A 17,236-nucleotide genomic window follows, 5' to 3' on the forward strand; every position below is an offset into this window, starting at 1 on the left:
GCAGTTTCTCACATGAATCAGCCACCAGTGCTGTATCATCAGCGAACAACAACTGACTCACTTCCCAAGCTCTCTCATCCCCAACAGACTTCATACTTGCCCCTCTTTCCAGGACTCTTGCATTTACCTCCCTAACAACCCCATCCATAAACAAATTAAACAACCATGGAGACATCACACACCCCTGCCGCAAACCTACATTCACTGAGAACCAATCACTTTCCTCTCTTCCTACACGTACACATGCCTTACATCCTCGATAAAAACTTTTCACTGCTTCTAACAACTTGCCTCCCACACCATATATTCTTAATACCTTCCACAGAGCATCTCTATCAACTCTATCATATGCCTTCTCCAGATCCATAAATGCTACATACAAATCCATTTGCTTTTCTAAGTATTTCTCACATACATTCTTCAAAGCAAACACCTGATCCACACATCCTCTACCACTTCTGAAACCGCACTGCTCTTCCCCAATCTGATGCTCTGTACATGCCTTCACCCTCTCAATCAATACCCTCCCATATAATTTACCAGGAATACTCAACAAACTTATACCTCTGTAATTTGAGCACTCACTCTTATCCCCTTTGCCTTTGTACAATGGCACTATGCACGCATTCCGCCAATCCTCAGGCACCTCACCATGAGTCATACATACATTAAATAACCTTACCAACCAGTCAACAATGCTTTGTCGCTGTCTCCCGCGTTTGCGAGGTAGCGCAAGGAAACAGACGAAAGAAATGGCCCAACCCACCCCCATACACATGTATATACATACACGTCCACACACGCAAATATACGTACCTATACATCTCAATGTACACATATATATACACACACAGACACATACATATATACCCATGCACACAATTCACACTGTCTGCCTTTAATCATTCCCATCATATATATATATATATGTGTGTGTGTGAGTGTATTCTGCCTGAGTCATATGAAAAGAGAGTATGGTTGAAAGAAAGTGAAGGTATTGGAGTGTTAAAATGCAAGACTTGTGATAGTTTATGGCAGATAATGTAGTTTAACATACAAATGTGCAAAATGTGCTGCAGTTATAGAGCCAGTAACACTTTAGCTAAGCCTTGAGATTCTGCATAACAGAATTGTAAAATAACATAAGTACATAATGGGAAGGTGCTAAAATTCCAGTATTTAGAAAAGGTATAGAGAAAGCTCATTGGTTAATGTTTGAAGAACATATGAATTTAATGACTTCATTTTAGAATTAGAAGTAGGAAAATGAAAATCCTGGAGATTGATGGAAAACATTTGGTTTGTTTTTAAAGCTAAAGTCATAATGTTGGAAGTAAGCATGGATGATGCATTTAGGAATGGTTGATTTATGATAAGATGTATGTAATACTAAGAGGAACACGTTTCTTCAGATTCAGTCAGTTGTTGATAGTGCTTAGTCTACTAACTGTTGAACTTATCTTTTGTATCTTGTAAAGAAATATGACAAGTTGAATTGCATTTCTCACATGAAATGAATAAAGATATGCTAATACTGTCATCTCCTTTTTTTGTAACAAAATGGTAATTGCTTTTTAGAAACATGAACTACTTTCAAAGGGCAGTAAATGTGGTTGTAAAACCATCTTCAGTGTTAGTTGCAGGAAAGTACACTGGGGGATAAGACTGATGGTGGCGTTGTGTTGTTGCAGGTGCGGGGGGTGGAGCGGATTGCCACGTGTCCCGCATGCGGCAAGGCGTTCCGTGGCCGCAACCGCCACCAGAACCTGCAACAGCACATGCTTACCCACACTGGGGAACGACCTTATGCTTGTCCTCACTGTCCCTACACTGCCAGACAAAAGCCTCACATGAAGGGTCATATATTGCGCTTGCATCCTGAAACCATTGTTGCAGCTGTGCCCAGTGCTCCTTGAATCTCATTAGTAGTAAGCATTATTATGACATGGCTTTTGTACTTTTTTTTTTTTTTTTTTTTTTGAATGAAGTTGATAGAGACTACCCAGTTATTAAAAAACCCCACATAGGTGTAATACTGATGTAGTGTAACTTTTCTCCTAAGTAAAAAAAAATTTTTACAGCCTTATCATAAAAGAAGACTTAGCGTGTGTCCTAAAATGTCAACTTTGGGGTAATATTTAGTGTGTAGAATCATATACACCAGGCTTTAGTCAGAATGTATGTTGTCCAAGGTTGGCCAGAAGTGTCATGCATTGTAATCATGTTTTTATGCTTTGTGAAACCTATGTAGCATGCTCATACTAGGGTTTTAATTCATTTATGCTGTACATCACAAAGTGCACAAGATAATTACAGTTAGGTATTTCCAAACTTCAGACAATCTTTGTGTATATATGGTGGATGGTAGGGGTTGTTGTGGGTGGAGCTGAGTGGTGTTGTGTTGCAGGGTGGCGGCGGTGTTGTGGCTGCAGCAGTGGCGATGGTGATGTGCTGCGTGTGTGGGCGGGTGTTCCGTGGGCGCAACCGCCACCAGAACTTGAGCACCCATATGCGTATCCACACGGGCGAGACCCCTTTCCCCTGCCCACATTGCCCCTACCGTGCTAAACGCAAGGCTCACCTCCAGGTGCACCTGGAGCGCATTCATTCACCTAGGGCAGCAGCCAGTACCTGGCGTGACAGTCAACCTCCTTCAGCTCACCATTTACCATCGCCGCACCTGCCGCTGCCACTGCCTCCACCTCCTCACTCTCCGCTGCCTTTGCCTGATCCCCCTCTCCCTCACTCCACCTCACCACAACAAAAAAACCTTAGTTAAAAGTAACAGCAAAAATGTATAAAAATGAGTGGTTGGTTCTGCTTTCAAGTTGTTTTTAACATTGTACTCTTATCTGTAACATTGTCATTGCCAAGTATTACACAGCAGATTATACTCCCATGCAGTTGTATGCCTTTGAAGTAGAGTAAATTGGAATCTAAGTGCTTTCAGTAAGGAAGCATTGGGAGTGGTATTTCTTATTTCAGAAAAGCATTTTAGTGATGATTATGCTTACATATCAAAATGTTATAATAATGAAATACTGGAAATGAAAGATAACGTTAGTGAAAGTGCCAGCGAGTGATGCTAGGAGCGTAGAGTGGGCGTGAGGGTTGATGTGTTGTTGTTGCAGGCGGTGGGCAGCGGGTGCAGTGCAGCTGTGTGTCCAGTTTGTGGGAAGGCCTTCCAGGGTCGCAATCGCCGACAGAACCTGGCCCACCACCTGCTCACTCACACGGGGGCACGGCCATTCCCATGTCCCCACTGCTCCTACCGCGCTACTCAGAAGGCCCATCTCAAGCGTCACTTGGAGCGAAGGCATGGGCAGGCTGGGGAGAGGCTTCATTCTTCTTCACACTCAAGCACCTTGATTAGGGGAATGGGCATGGAGGGAACACTACCAGCACACCCTTTACCTCACCCAAGCACTGTGGATGGTAGTTTGGGAATGGATGGAGCCCCATCAGAAGGTCCATGTCCATCATTCACATCCTCTTATTAGCTACTACATCAAATTACAAGTATATAAGCATTGGGAAGCATAGCAGATATGTCAGCTATTGTACTTTTTTCCTTCATTTTTACCCCAAATTTAAGGAGGTTTTGCAGGTGAAGCATATATACATTGAATATTGTACAAATTAGAATTGTTCATGTTGAAAATGATGTTGGCAATAAATGAATAGGAACAATATTGACTTTTATTTGCCCAGTGTTTTAGAAACCAGTTAGATACAGTATCTTGCTAATTACCCCGATAAAAGTTGTGCTTCTGATATGAATTGCAGTAGACATTAAACATAATTTTGTAATAAGAAGATTATATGATTTTCAAATTTTTTTTTACATAATTTAGGGGAGGGGATGTGAAAATTTATCGTAATTAAGAAATTAGAAGGGTGGGGGGGCGCCGGCAGCTCGGACTTGGATGGATGAAACACTGATGCCGGTGCCCTTGTGTGTTGCAGATGCAGCCGACGCTGCTGTATCGCACACAGGAGGTGGTCTCACAGCTCCAGCAGCATGGTTATCAGCAGCAACAACAGGAACAGCAGAGAGAGGATCATTTGAATTATTTCTGTCAAGTGTGTGGGAAAGAGTTTCATGGTGTAAGACAGAGGCGCAACTTGAAACGTCACATGATGATCCACTTGGGAGAAAAGCCATTTCATTGCCCATTTTGCCCTCATCGATCCAATCAGAAAGGCAATCTCAAGACACACATCCTAAAGTCTCATCAGGACCACCTTGAGCAGAGTTCCACTGACAAATCACCATTGACAAATCCTCATCAAGCACAGATATGAATGAATAAGACTTGCTGCTGAAGAGTTATATAATGTACAGTAGATAAAAAATAGTATTGATTGTCACTTCAGAATATATGAAAATATACTTTTTAAGTTTTCTTGGAAATGATAATAGACTGCTTGATTGGAATGCCATATTCTTGGGAAATTGACACTTTTCTCCTGGTTTGTCTCTCATGGTCATTGATATTATACAGGTAATATACATCTTCATTTATTGTATCGATAGTAATAAAAAAATAATTCATGTTCTTATAAGACTAGAATTTCATGTGGCTGAATGTTGTATAATTGCTTTAAAGAATGATTTTTTATTTTTATTTTACCTTAACCTTTGCACCCCAGGACCTCTCATATGATTTTAGATATACTCAGTTGTTTGATTTTAATTATACAATCCCAGGACCTCTAATGGGGCTCCTGCAGCTTTGAGGCAGTGCTCCAGTCTGAAGCAAGGAAATGATGGCCTCCTTTGGAACAGGAAGTTCCTCAGCAAGACTGTAGTACTTTGTGATCTTACACAATGATACAGCCTCAATGAAGGGGACATCTCTACTCATGATGTAACCTTACAAGCAGGCAGAGTCCGGTAACACCTTTCTCTTGGATAAGAAAAAAAAATCCTCAGTAACCTCCAGATAATAAATAAGCTTCTCCTTTAATTGTTTCACATGCCTGGTCATCTACTTGGTCAAAAGTAAACATAAAAAAATTACGAACCTTACAAAAGACTTTCAGAACAGTCGCTGCCTGCAAAACATCCACAGACACACTTAACATTTGCAAATTGGAAAAAGAAAGTTGCTGATTCAGCCAAATTTCAATGTTCTTTGGAAGAGCCATAGACACCTTGCTTCATTACACATCACTAGCACCCATGTAGAAACAGAAACTTTGCTCATCATTTTAGCTATATCTGCTCAGACTGATCTTTTAGTCTCTCTCTCTCTCTCTCTCTCTCTCTCTCTCTCTCTCTCTCTCTCTCTCTCTCTCTCTCTCTCTCTCTCTCTCTCTCTCTCCAGTGAACATGATACTGCTTAAACACATCATGCATTAATAAATGAACAAGTATTAAACAGCCACCCTTTTAACCCAGTCCTACATTACCTACTGCACGAGACTTACAACCATATGAAACTACAGTCCCCAGGCATGTATGAATGAGTGAGGTACATGTGAGGGGGTTAAAGAGACGGGTAAATCAACAGTCTATCAGTGATGGAGTGCTGTGGAGGTGAGTAAGTTCCTCTCTTTGTTGATGATACAATTCTTGTGACAGTTTCAAGTGAGAAACCGGTTTCTGAGTTTTGGTGTGTAGTGGCGTTTATATGAATGGGGAAAGTTGAGAGTGAATATGAATAAAAGTGGATTATCAAGTTTGGAGAGAGAGGGAGGTTGTTTGGAATATGAGTGTGAATGGAGTGATCCTGGAGAAAGTGGAATCATTTAGAAACCTGGGAATGTATATGGTACTGGGTGGAACCTTGGAAGCTGAATTAAGCCATAGGATGGGCAAGGTCCTAAACTCATTGAGGAATGCATAGAAAAAGAGGTAATTTTTCTATGAGAGCAAAGGTGGATATGCTAGATGGTATGATAGTCCCAGGACTGTATGTGGTGTGTGAAGGGATCAATGAATAAAGAGGATATAGTAAGGGAGAGGTATGGTACTAAGAAGAGTGTGTATGTGAAAGCTGAAGAGGGTGTGCTGACATGGTTTGGACATATGGAGAGGATGACTATTGAGTTATATGTCTGGGAAGTGGAGGGAACTAGGAGAATGGGGAAGTCAAGAAGGAGAAGGAAGACTAGAATGAAAGAGCCTTTGACCTTTCTGGAGGGTGAGAGAGATGCAGGGAAGAGGGCAATGTGGTATTCAGGGGTGACATGCTATCAATGAGCTGAACAAGGGCATATAGACCACCAAAAGGGTGAAGGCCTTAGGTCTAGATAAGGAGCTCTATAGAGTGGAAGTGAGGAATGAGACTTGTCTGTTCCTGGAGCTACCTTGTTTTGCAGGAAAGGGCAAATAAGTATGAATATGTATATGAATAAACATGGACACCCCACCAGTGTGTGGTTGTTTGTGTGCAGATAAATCACAAAAGAACGTGTGATTCACAAGTATGCTGGTGGCCACAAGGAAAATGAAACAAAGATTCGAGTGCTTTCATATTTAGCATCATTAGAAATACAAAGATAATGAACAAATATAGGTTTAAAGACATACATGCATACATGTAGCGTGAAAGGCACGTGACCTTGTCAGATAAGTGTTAGGCAGGAGGGTCAAGTAAGAAATATGATCACTAGAGACTGGAGTTAGTCATTAAAGAGCTTTAGTCACCTGACCTTTTGATGACCCTGCCTCTGTTTCTGGTGATTCCATTTCTTACTTGACCTTCCTGCCTGACCCCACTTAATGAGGTCATACACCATACATGATATATATATTATAATTGCTGTTTCCTGGGTAGCTTCAGGAAACAGACGAAGAATGGCCCATCCACTCATATACACGTGCATATACATAAATGCCCATACACGCACACATACATACATATACCTATCATCATTTACATACATATACATGCACAGACATATACATATATACAAATGTACATATTCATACTTGCTTGCCTTCATCCATTCCTGGCGCTAACCTGCCCTACAGGAAACAGCCATGCTATACACATCCATGCACGCATACACCCCCGCATTTCAGTGAGGTAGTACCAGGAAAATAGACAAAAAAGGCCACATTCATTCACACACGGTCTCTAAATGTCAGGTGTAATGCACCAAAACCACAGCTCCCTATCCACATCCAGGCCCGACAGATCTTTTCATGGTTTACCCCAGACACTTCACATTTCCTGGTTCAGTCCATTGAAACACGTTGACCCCGGTATACCACATCATTCCAACTCTGTTCCTTGCACGCCTCTCACCCTCCAGTATGTTCAGGCCCAAATCACTCAAAATCTTTTTCACTCCATCCTTCCACCTCTAATTTGGTCCTTAAACTTACATTCATTCATTATCTCTGTATTCCTGAAGATGTTAAATATCATGAAAGTGTTTGAATCTTCACATTTCATTTTCTTGTTTTCTTGTAGCTACTAGCATGTGTGTGTTACTGAATTGACGGCCATTGGTATGCTGCAAAAGAAAAAGAACCTTTGGCAAGGCTGTATCACTGGGAGTACAAGACTTGTGAATGAACTTCTTACTCATAGGAATGTACATTTCCCTGCTGCTGGAATTAGCATAGCTATATCCTGCAGGAGCCTCTGGAAAGAGGTCCTGGCTAATTCAAGGACTATTTCTTAGAAAGAAGTCCTGGGGTAGTTATAAAAAGATAGATATATGCCTTGGGTCAGTCTGTTGACAGCACGTTACCCCCAGTATACCACATTGCCCTAATTCTTTCTATCCCCTACAAGCCTTACACCTTCTTCATGTTCAGGCCCTGAGCACTCAGAACCTTTTCCACTTTCCCTTTCAATCTCTTAATAAGGTCAACCCCTTCTTTCTTTCACCACTTTTGACCCTTATACCCTCTATGTCAGCCTCCTCATACGTTTTCTCAGTGTATCCCGAGCAATTCAGCACACCTTCAACTCTTTCGACTGCACTTTTTTTTTATTACCACACCTCTCATACCCTGTCTTCTCTTTCTCAGGCAACTTCTTCACCACCACGTAGTGGCCTTCAGCATTGATATTAAACATATTCACCAACTTTCATACATTCTTATCTAGGCCCTAAGCTTCACATCCATACAATACCATCTGAATTATTAGTCCCACAGACATGCCCATCTTTATCTTCTCAGATAGTGACTTCTCTTTCCTCCCTTTCGTCAGTACACCTAGGACCTTTTCCCCCCTCACACATCTAGTGGCTCACTTCAGCTCATGCTTCCATTCGTTGCCATATTCTCTCTCAGGAATCTAAAACACTTAACGTCACCTTCAAGTTTTCCTGTTCGTACTCGTACCCTATCTAACCTGTCTCTGCACTGATGTGTCAAATAGCCTTGTACCCCATGCACATCTATTGGCTCATTTCAACTCATGCCTCCATTTGTTGCCATATCCTCTCTCACTTTGTCTTCAAGTTTTCCCCATTCATACTCACACTCTATCTAACCTGTCTCTGCACTGATAAATCAAATAACCATGTTTTTATTCACATTTGGTCTCATTGTTCACTTTTACACATTCTCCTAAACTCAGAAACTTACTTTTGTTGTTTCTCATAAGAATCTGCCATCAGTATCATGTCATCCGAAAGCATTGACTGACTTACCATGTAAACCCCTACCCATGACAGACTGCAAGAGTCCTTTGTTCCCAAAACCTTCACATTCACCTTCCTCACCATCCCATATATAGTGGAATAAACACCCATGATAATATCTTACTCCCCTGCCACAGACCCACTTTCACCTGAAACCACCACTCCTCTCTGCTTGCTGAGGCACCTTGCTCTCTCTGTTCCTCAAGCTTTCCTTCCACAAGGTATTTCTGTCGGCCTTATCATATGCTTTATTCACATTTATAAATGCTTTACATGTATCCTTCTGTTTCTCTTAAGTGTATTTTTACACAAGTTCTTCAAAGCAAAAACCTGGTCCTTGCATCATCATCCACTCCTGAAATCACATTGTTCATCTCCAGTTTGATGCTTAGTGCAAGCTACTACTCGCCCATGCAACTTACCAGGTACACTCATCAAACTTGTATCTCTGTAATTTGAACGTTCTTTTTTGTCCCCCATGCCTTTATCAGATGGCATTATACAGACATTCCACTAATGATCAGGCACCTCACCATGATCCATACATTAAAAATCCTAACTTACTAATCAAGAGCACAGTCACCTCTTTTCCTAAGAAACTCAACTGCGGTACCATCCACCACAGTTGCCTTATAACATTTCATATCATGCAAGGCTTTCACAACTTCTTTTCTCCATACTGCTTGCCATGACCCTCACTTTGTGTACCTCCCTGACCTAAACACCCTACATCTACCACTGTGTATTATCAGACACATTCAAGAGTCTTTCAGAATACTTATTTCATCTCTTCTCCTCATTTCTGCCTGTTACCAATTTTTCTGTTTCTTCCCTTTTCTGATATTCTCAGTCTTTTCTAGCATCTCTTTGCACAAACCTCTTTTCAAAGATTTTGCACTTTCACCACCATCATTTCCTCTTATGGCTTCTACAAACCTTCACCCTCATTTCCACCTGGTAATGATCAGACATCTCACCAGTTGCCCTTCTTGGCATAGTCACATCCAAAAGTCTTTCCCTTGCATACCCATCTGTTAGTACATACTTCAATAATGCTCAATTTTCAAAACCCTGACTTACCCACATATGTAAATCCCTCTTCTCCTCATTTCTGCCTGTTACCAATTTTTCTGTTTCTTCCCTTTTCTGATATTCTCAGTCTTTTCTAGCATCTCTTTGCACAAACCTCTTTTCAAAGATTTTGCACTTTCACCACCATCATTTCCTCTTATGGCTTCTACAAACCTTCACCCTCATTTCCACCTGGTAATGATCAGACATCTCACCAGTTACCCTTCTTGGCATAGTCACATCCAAGAGTCTTTCCCTTGCATACCCATCTGTTAGTACATACTTCAATAATGCTTTATTTTCAAAACCCTGACTTACCCACATATGTAAATCCCTCTTTTTAAACCAGATATTCCCGTTACCCTCCCACCCACCCACCACCACCACCACCGTCTTACACACACACACACACACACACACGCAACTTTTTATTCACTTGCCCACTATGGTATTCAAAGCACCTGTCACCAATACTCGATCCTTGTATCAAAAATCCTGACCATCACCTGACTCCTAAAATGCTTGCCTTTCTCTGCAGTCCTCTTGATTCCAGGTGCTTGAGCAGTAATAATCACCCACCTTTTGGAATCTTTCTATTATACCCACATCAAACCGGGGCTGACATCAGGTCTTACTTTCCTTCACACTGTCCTACAACTCCTCCCTCAGTATTAGTGCAACCCCTTCCATATATCTGACCCTCACACTAACCAGATTTTACCCCAGGACATTGCTAGACCATTCTTCCCCTTTCCCCTTTATTTAACTTGGAGCTGTAACATCCAGATTCCTCTCCTCTAACATACTACCTGTCTCTGCCTTCATCTCATCTTGCATGCATCCAGACACATTTAGACACCCTGCTCTTATCCCTGGGGAATATGAGAACTCAATCCTCATTTGGCCCTGTGTATTCCACATTTTAGAAACTAGAGTACAAGGGGGGGAGGGTCTCCAGCACCCCCTGCTTCTGTCCTGTATAGCTGCCTTTTAAGAAATTTTTCTACCTTATCTCTTGAAGTATAAGTAGGAATATATAACATAATCGATCACTAACAATAAATTGTAAGTGTAAGTGATAATACAACATACTTATCCTAGAGGCTAAGGACCTACACAGCACAAATGGAATTGTTAGAAAAAATTAAGAGATCTGAAGTCACTGCTACTATGAAAAGAATGCAAAAAAGGAGTTTACAAAGTCAGAATATTTTCCAGGTAAATCAACTTTGCATTCAGCACCTTACATTAACAGTGTTACAGTGCAAAACAGAATAAAAGTTTTAACATACTAGTATATTTGCATCCCGGTAAATACTCAGGCCTTTAAGGAATATGACAAAATATTAGTCCAAAGCAGCATACAAGTACTTAGATATACAACACAAAGTGCTAAAGGAGACAGTTTCTAGGCATGGCTACCTGATGCAAAGTACTGGGAGTGCTGTGAATTCTTTTTATTATGTTTAAAAAACTATGCTTCTTATCTTCCTCTGCCATTAAATTTTTAACAAAAATATATATAACATACTAAAACAATAAGTAGACTTGAACAATGATAGTATGTGAGTACTCCAAACAGGATTTCTATTGTCTTGTAATTAGAGGAAACTTAAAGCCATATCCTGCTAGCATTCTTCCCACAAACACAACAATCTTTCCTGGTCACACATAATACTTAAATCGCATAGTTCATTTTTTATAAACCTCAGAGTTTCCTGGAGTGAGTGTAATGCAGTAGCCCTGCTTTTTGGCAAAATGTTAGAGCAGTAGATAGAAGTAGTAGATAGGAACATTTGGCTGGAGCATTACGTAGAAGTAATAGGCCGGCACATTTGGCTGGAGCATTACGTAGAAGTAGTAGGCAGGAACATTAGATGGGAGCATTATGTAGAAGTATGAGGTTGGAACATTAGGTAGACACATTGGGTTGAAGTAGTTGGTTGGAACATTAGGGAGGAGCCTCCGGAAACACCGCCCTAGAGTTGCCCTCTGCCAGTGTCCTATAAAGGGTGAATCACTAAAGGCTAGGAAGTGGCACTGGAGTTTGCCAGTTATGGAGACATCTGCCATGGCACCCCCTTGTGGGAGTTCCCATGGGGAACAGGCCTCAGGAGTATAAATAGATAGATATATACATCAAACATGTACACATTACATCTGATGTAAGCTATTTACTGCAGTCTCATAAGAAATGAACCTTGGGCCATCCAAAAGAGGGATCAGAGGAAGGGGCCAAGTGAGGATATTCCCTCTTAAGGCTCAGTCCTTTGTTCTTAACGCTACCTTGCTAATGCGGGAGATGGCGACTATGTATGAAAAATATATATATATTTAGATATGATGATCACACTTGTCCATGATGATAGTATGAAGATGAAATTGCACTTTAGGTGGAGTTCATGTAATTTAACATAATTTTTCTATACACATCCTTGTGGCTATCCTCCCTAGATTGTGATGTTTTCTTTAATGAATTAAATAACATCCACCCCGTTATTAAATTCAGGATTGAATGGAAAAAAGAGGGCAAACTGCCCTTTCTAGATGTGTTGATAAATAGAGAATCTGATCACTCTCCCTTACAACGGTTATGGCCAGACAAAGCAGGCAGTGCTCTGTCTATGATGATTGGTGTTGGATGGCAGGAAACTAGTGTTATGTTGGGATTTGAGTAACTTTAAAGTATTGGCACCTGAGGTGGATTGTCTCTGTGAAACATGTGCCACATGTAAAGAAAAATAACATTAAATAAAATTGTATGAAATCTTACTGAAGTGCAATTTCAGAGAAGGGGGCCAGGTGGGGATATTCTCCTGCGTTAGCGAGGTAGCGCAAGGAAACAGACGAAAGAATGGCCCAACCCACCCACATACACATGTATATACATCCACGTCCACACACGCAAATATACATACCTATACATCTCAACGTATACATATATATACACACACAGACATGTACATATATACACATGTACATAATTCATACTGTCTGCCTTTATTCAGTCCCATCGCCACCCTGCCACACATGAAATAACAACCCCCTCCCCCCCGCATGGGCATGAGATAGCAGTAGGAAAAGACAACAAAGGCCACATTCGTTCACACTCAGCTCTAGCTGTTATGTATAATGCACAGAAACCACAGCTCCCTTTCCACATCCAGGCCCCACAGAACTTTCCATGGTTTACCCCAGATGCTTCACACGCCCGGGTTCAATTCATTGACAACACATCAACCCCGGTATACCACATCGTTCCAATTCACTCCATTCCTTGCATGCCTTTCACCCTCCTGCATGTTCAGGCCCCGATCACACAAAATCTTTTTCACTCCATCTTTCCACCTCCAATTTGGTCTCCCACTTCTCCTCATTCCCTCCACCTCCGACACATATATCCTCTTGGTCAATCTTTCCTCACTCATTCTCTCCATGTGCCCAAACCATTTCAAAACACCCTCTTCTGCTCTCTCAACCACGCTCTTTTTATTTCCACACATCTCTCTTACCCTTACATTACTTACTCGATCAAACCACCTCACACCACACATTGTCCTCAAACATCTCATTTCCAGCACATCCATCCTCCTGCACACAACTCTATCCATAGCCCACGCCTCGCAACCATACAACATTGTTGGAACCACTATTCCTTCAAACATACCCATTTTTGCTTTCCGAGATAAATATATATATTTATTACCACACATTTCTCTTACCTTTTCATTCCTTACTCAATCAAACCACCTCACACCACATGTTGTCCTCAAACATTTCATTTCCAACACATCCAGCCTCCTCCGCACAACCCTATCTATAGCCCATGCCTTGCAACCATGTAAGATTGTTGGAACCGCTATTCCTTCAGACATACCCATTTTTGCTCCAAGATAACGTTCTTGCCTTGCACACATTCTTCAGTGTTCCCAGGACCTTTGCTCCCTCCCCCACCCTGTGACTCACTTCTGCTTCCATGGTTCCACCTGCTGCTACATCCACTCCCAGATATCGGAAACACTTCACTTCCAGTTTTTCTCCATTCAGTCTTGCCTCCCAATCAACTTGTCCCTCAACCTTACTGAACCTAATAACATTGCTCTTATTCACATTTACTCTCAATTTTCTTCTTTCACACACTTTACCAAACTCAGTCACCAACTTCTGCAGTTTCTCATCCGAATCAGCCACCAGCACTGTATCATTAGCGAACAACAACTGACCTATATCACAAACTCTCTCATCCACAACAGACTGCATATTTGCCCCTCTCCAAAACTCTTGCATTCACCTCCCTAACAACCCCATCTATAAACAAAGTAAACAGCCATAGAGACATCATGCACCCCTGCCGCAAACCAACATTCACTGGAAACCTATCACATTCCTCTCTTCCTACTCATACACATGCCTTACGTCCTTGATAAAAACATTTCACTGCTTCAAACAACTTGCCTCCCACACCATATATTCTTAATACCTTCCACAGAGCATCCCTATCAACTCTATCGTATGCCTTCTCTAGATCCATAAATGCTACATACAAATCCATTTGCTTTTCTAAGTATTTCGCACATACATTCTTCAAAGCAGACACCTGATCCACACATCCTCTACCACTTCTGAAACCACGCTGCTCTTCCCCAATCTGATGCTCTGTACTTGCCTTTGCCCTCTCAATCAATACCCTCTTATATGATTTACCAGGAATACTCAACAAACTTATACCTCTGTAATTTGAGAACTCACCTTTGTCCCCTATGCCTTTGTACAATGGCACTATGCAAGCATTCTGCTAATCCTCAGGCACCTCACCTTGAATCATACATACATTAAATAACCTTACCAACCAGTCAACAATACAGTCACCCCCTTTTTTAATAAATTCCACTGCAATACCATCCAAACCTGCTGCCTCCCGGCTTTCATCTTCCGCAAAGCTTTTACAACCTCTTCTCTGTTTACCAAATCATTTTCCCTAACTCTCTCACTTTGCACACCACCTCGACCAAAACACCCTATATCTGCCGCTCTGTCATCAAACACATTCAACAAACCTTCAAAATACTCACTCCATCTCCTTCTCACATCACCACTACTTGTTATCACCTCCCCATTAGCCCCCTTCACTGAAGTTCCCATTTGTTCCCTTGTCTTACACATTTTATTTACCTCCTTCCAAAACACCTTTTTATTCTCCCTAAAATTTAATGATACTCTCTCGCCCCGACTCTTATTTGCCCTCTTTTTCACCTCTTGCACCTTTCTCTTGACCTCCTGCCTCTTTCTTTTATACATCTCCCACTCATTTGCATTATTTCCCTGCAAAAATTGTCGAAATGCCTTTCTCTTCTCTTTCACTTATAATCTTACTTCTTCATCCCACCACTCACTACCCTTTCTAATCTGCCCACCTCCCACGCTTCTCATGCCACAAGCATCTTTTGCGCAAGCCATCAGTGCTTCCCTGAATATATCCCATTCCTCCCCCACAACTCTTACCTCCTTTGTTCTCACTTTTTTTCCATTCTGTACTCAGTCTCTCCTGGTACTTCCTCACACAAGTCTCCTTCCCAAGCTCACTTACTCTCACCACTCTCTTCACCCCAACATTCTCTCTTCTTTTCTGAAAACCTCTACAAATCTTCACCTTTGCCTCCACAAGATAATGATCAAACATCCCTCCAGTTGCACCTCTCAGCTCATTAACATCCAAAAGTCTATCTTTCACGTGCCTGTCAATTAACACGTAATCCAATAACGCTCTCTGGCCATCTCTCCTACTTACATACGTATACTTATGTATATCTCTTTTTAACCAGGTATTCCCAATCACCAGTCCTTTTTCAGCACATAAATCTACAGGCTCTTCACCATTTCCATTTACAACACTGAACACCCCATGTATACCAATTATTCCCTCAGCTGCCACATTATATATATATATATGACTGTGTTGTTGACTGGTTGGTAAGGATATTCAGTGTATGTATGGTTTATGGTGAAGTGCCTGAGGATTGGCAGAATGCTTGCATAGTGCCACTGTATAAAGGCAAGGGAATAGAGGTGAGTATCCAAATTACAGAGGTATAAGTTTGTTGAGTATTCCTGGGAAATTATATGGGAGGGTATTGATTGAGAGGGTAAAGGCATGTGCAGACCATCAGATTGGGGAAGAGCAGTGTGGTTTCAGAAGTGGTAGAGGATGTGTGGATCAGGTGTTTGCTTTGAAGAATGTATGTGAGAAATAGTTAGAAAAACATGGATTTGTATGTAGCATTTATGGATCTGGAGAAGGCATATGATAGAGTTGATGAGATGTTTTGTGGAAGGTATTAAGAGTATATGGTGTGGGAGGTAAGTTGCTAGAAGCAGTGAAATGTTTTTATCAAAGATGTAAAGCATCTGTATGAGTAGGAAGAGAGGAATGTGATTGGTTTCCAGTGAATGTTGGTTTGCGGCAGGGATGCATGATGTCTCTATGGCTGTTTACTTTGTTTATAGATGGAGTTGCTAGGGAGGTGAAGAGTTTTTATCGAGGATGTAAGGCATGTGTACGTGTAGGAAGAGAGGAAAGTGATTGGTTCTCAGTGACTGTAGGTTTGCAGCAGGGGTGTGTGATGTCTCCATGGTTGTTTAATTTGTTTATGGATGGGGTTGTTAGGGAGGTGAATGCAAGAGTTTTGGAAAGGGGCAAGTATGCAGTCTGTCGTGGATGAGAGAGCTTGGGAAGTTAGTCAGTTGTTGTTTGCTGATGATACAGCACTGGTGGCTGATTCATGTGAGAAACTGCAGAAGCTGGTGACTGAGTTTGGTAAAGTGTGTGAAAGAAGGTTTAGAGTAAATGTGAATAAGAGCAAGGTTATTAGGTACAGTAGGGTTGAGGGTCAAGTCAGTTGGGAGGTAAGTTTGAATGGAGAAAAACTGGAGGAAGTGAAGTGTTTTAGATATCTGGGAGTGGATTTGGCAGCGGATGGAACCATGGAAGTGGAAGTGAATCATAGAGTGGGGGAGGGGGTGAAAATTCTGGGAGCCTTGAAGAATGTGTGGAAGTCGAGAACATTATCTCAGAAAGCAAAAATGGGTATGTTTGAAGGAATAGTGGTGCCAACAATGTTGTATGGTTGCGAGGCGTGGGCTATGGATAGAGTTGTGCACAGGAGGGTGGATGTGCTGGAAATGAGATGGTTGAGGACAATATGTGGTGTGAGGTGGTTTGATCGAGTAAGTAATAATAGGGTAAGAGAGGTGTGTGGTAATAAAAAGATTGTGGTTGAGAGAGCAGAAGAGGGTGTTTTGAAATGGTTTGGGCACCTGGAGAGAATGAGTGAGGAAGATTGACCAAGAGGATATATGTGTCAGAGGTGGAGTGAACGAGGAGAAGTAGGAGACCAAATTGGAGGTGGAAAGATGTAGTGAAAAAGATTTTGAGTGATCGGGGCCTGAACATGCAGGAGGGTGAAAGGCGCGCAAGGAATAGAGTGAATTGGAACGATGTGGTATACCGGGGTCGACGTGCTGTCAATGAATTGAACCAGGGCATGTGAAGCGT

At 41.6% G+C, this 17,236-nt stretch overlaps 1 protein-coding gene across 33 annotated transcripts in view; it reads left to right on the top strand.

The window, feature by feature from the left end:
• LOC139754722 (uncharacterized) overlaps positions 1-17,236 on the top strand; it is a 258,484-nt gene that overhangs the window by 130,346 nt on the left and 110,902 nt on the right. For 2 of the 33 annotated variants that reach the window (XM_071672369.1, XM_071672401.1), the window contains 2 exons: positions 1,692-1,928; positions 3,132-3,271. The exons of 23 other annotated variants lie outside the window; for them this stretch is intronic. In XM_071672369.1, coding sequence (XP_071528470.1) covers positions 1,692-1,882 — 191 coding nt within the window. In that variant the 3' untranslated portion in view covers positions 1,883-1,928; positions 3,132-3,271. 8 more of the 33 variants (XM_071672370.1, XM_071672402.1, XM_071672363.1 and 5 more) reach the window with 6 other exon arrangements.

Source organism: Panulirus ornatus, chromosome 17 (assembly GCF_036320965.1).
Source record: "Panulirus ornatus isolate Po-2019 chromosome 17, ASM3632096v1, whole genome shotgun sequence".
NCBI classification, from domain to species: Eukaryota; Metazoa; Arthropoda; class Malacostraca; order Decapoda; family Palinuridae; genus Panulirus; species Panulirus ornatus.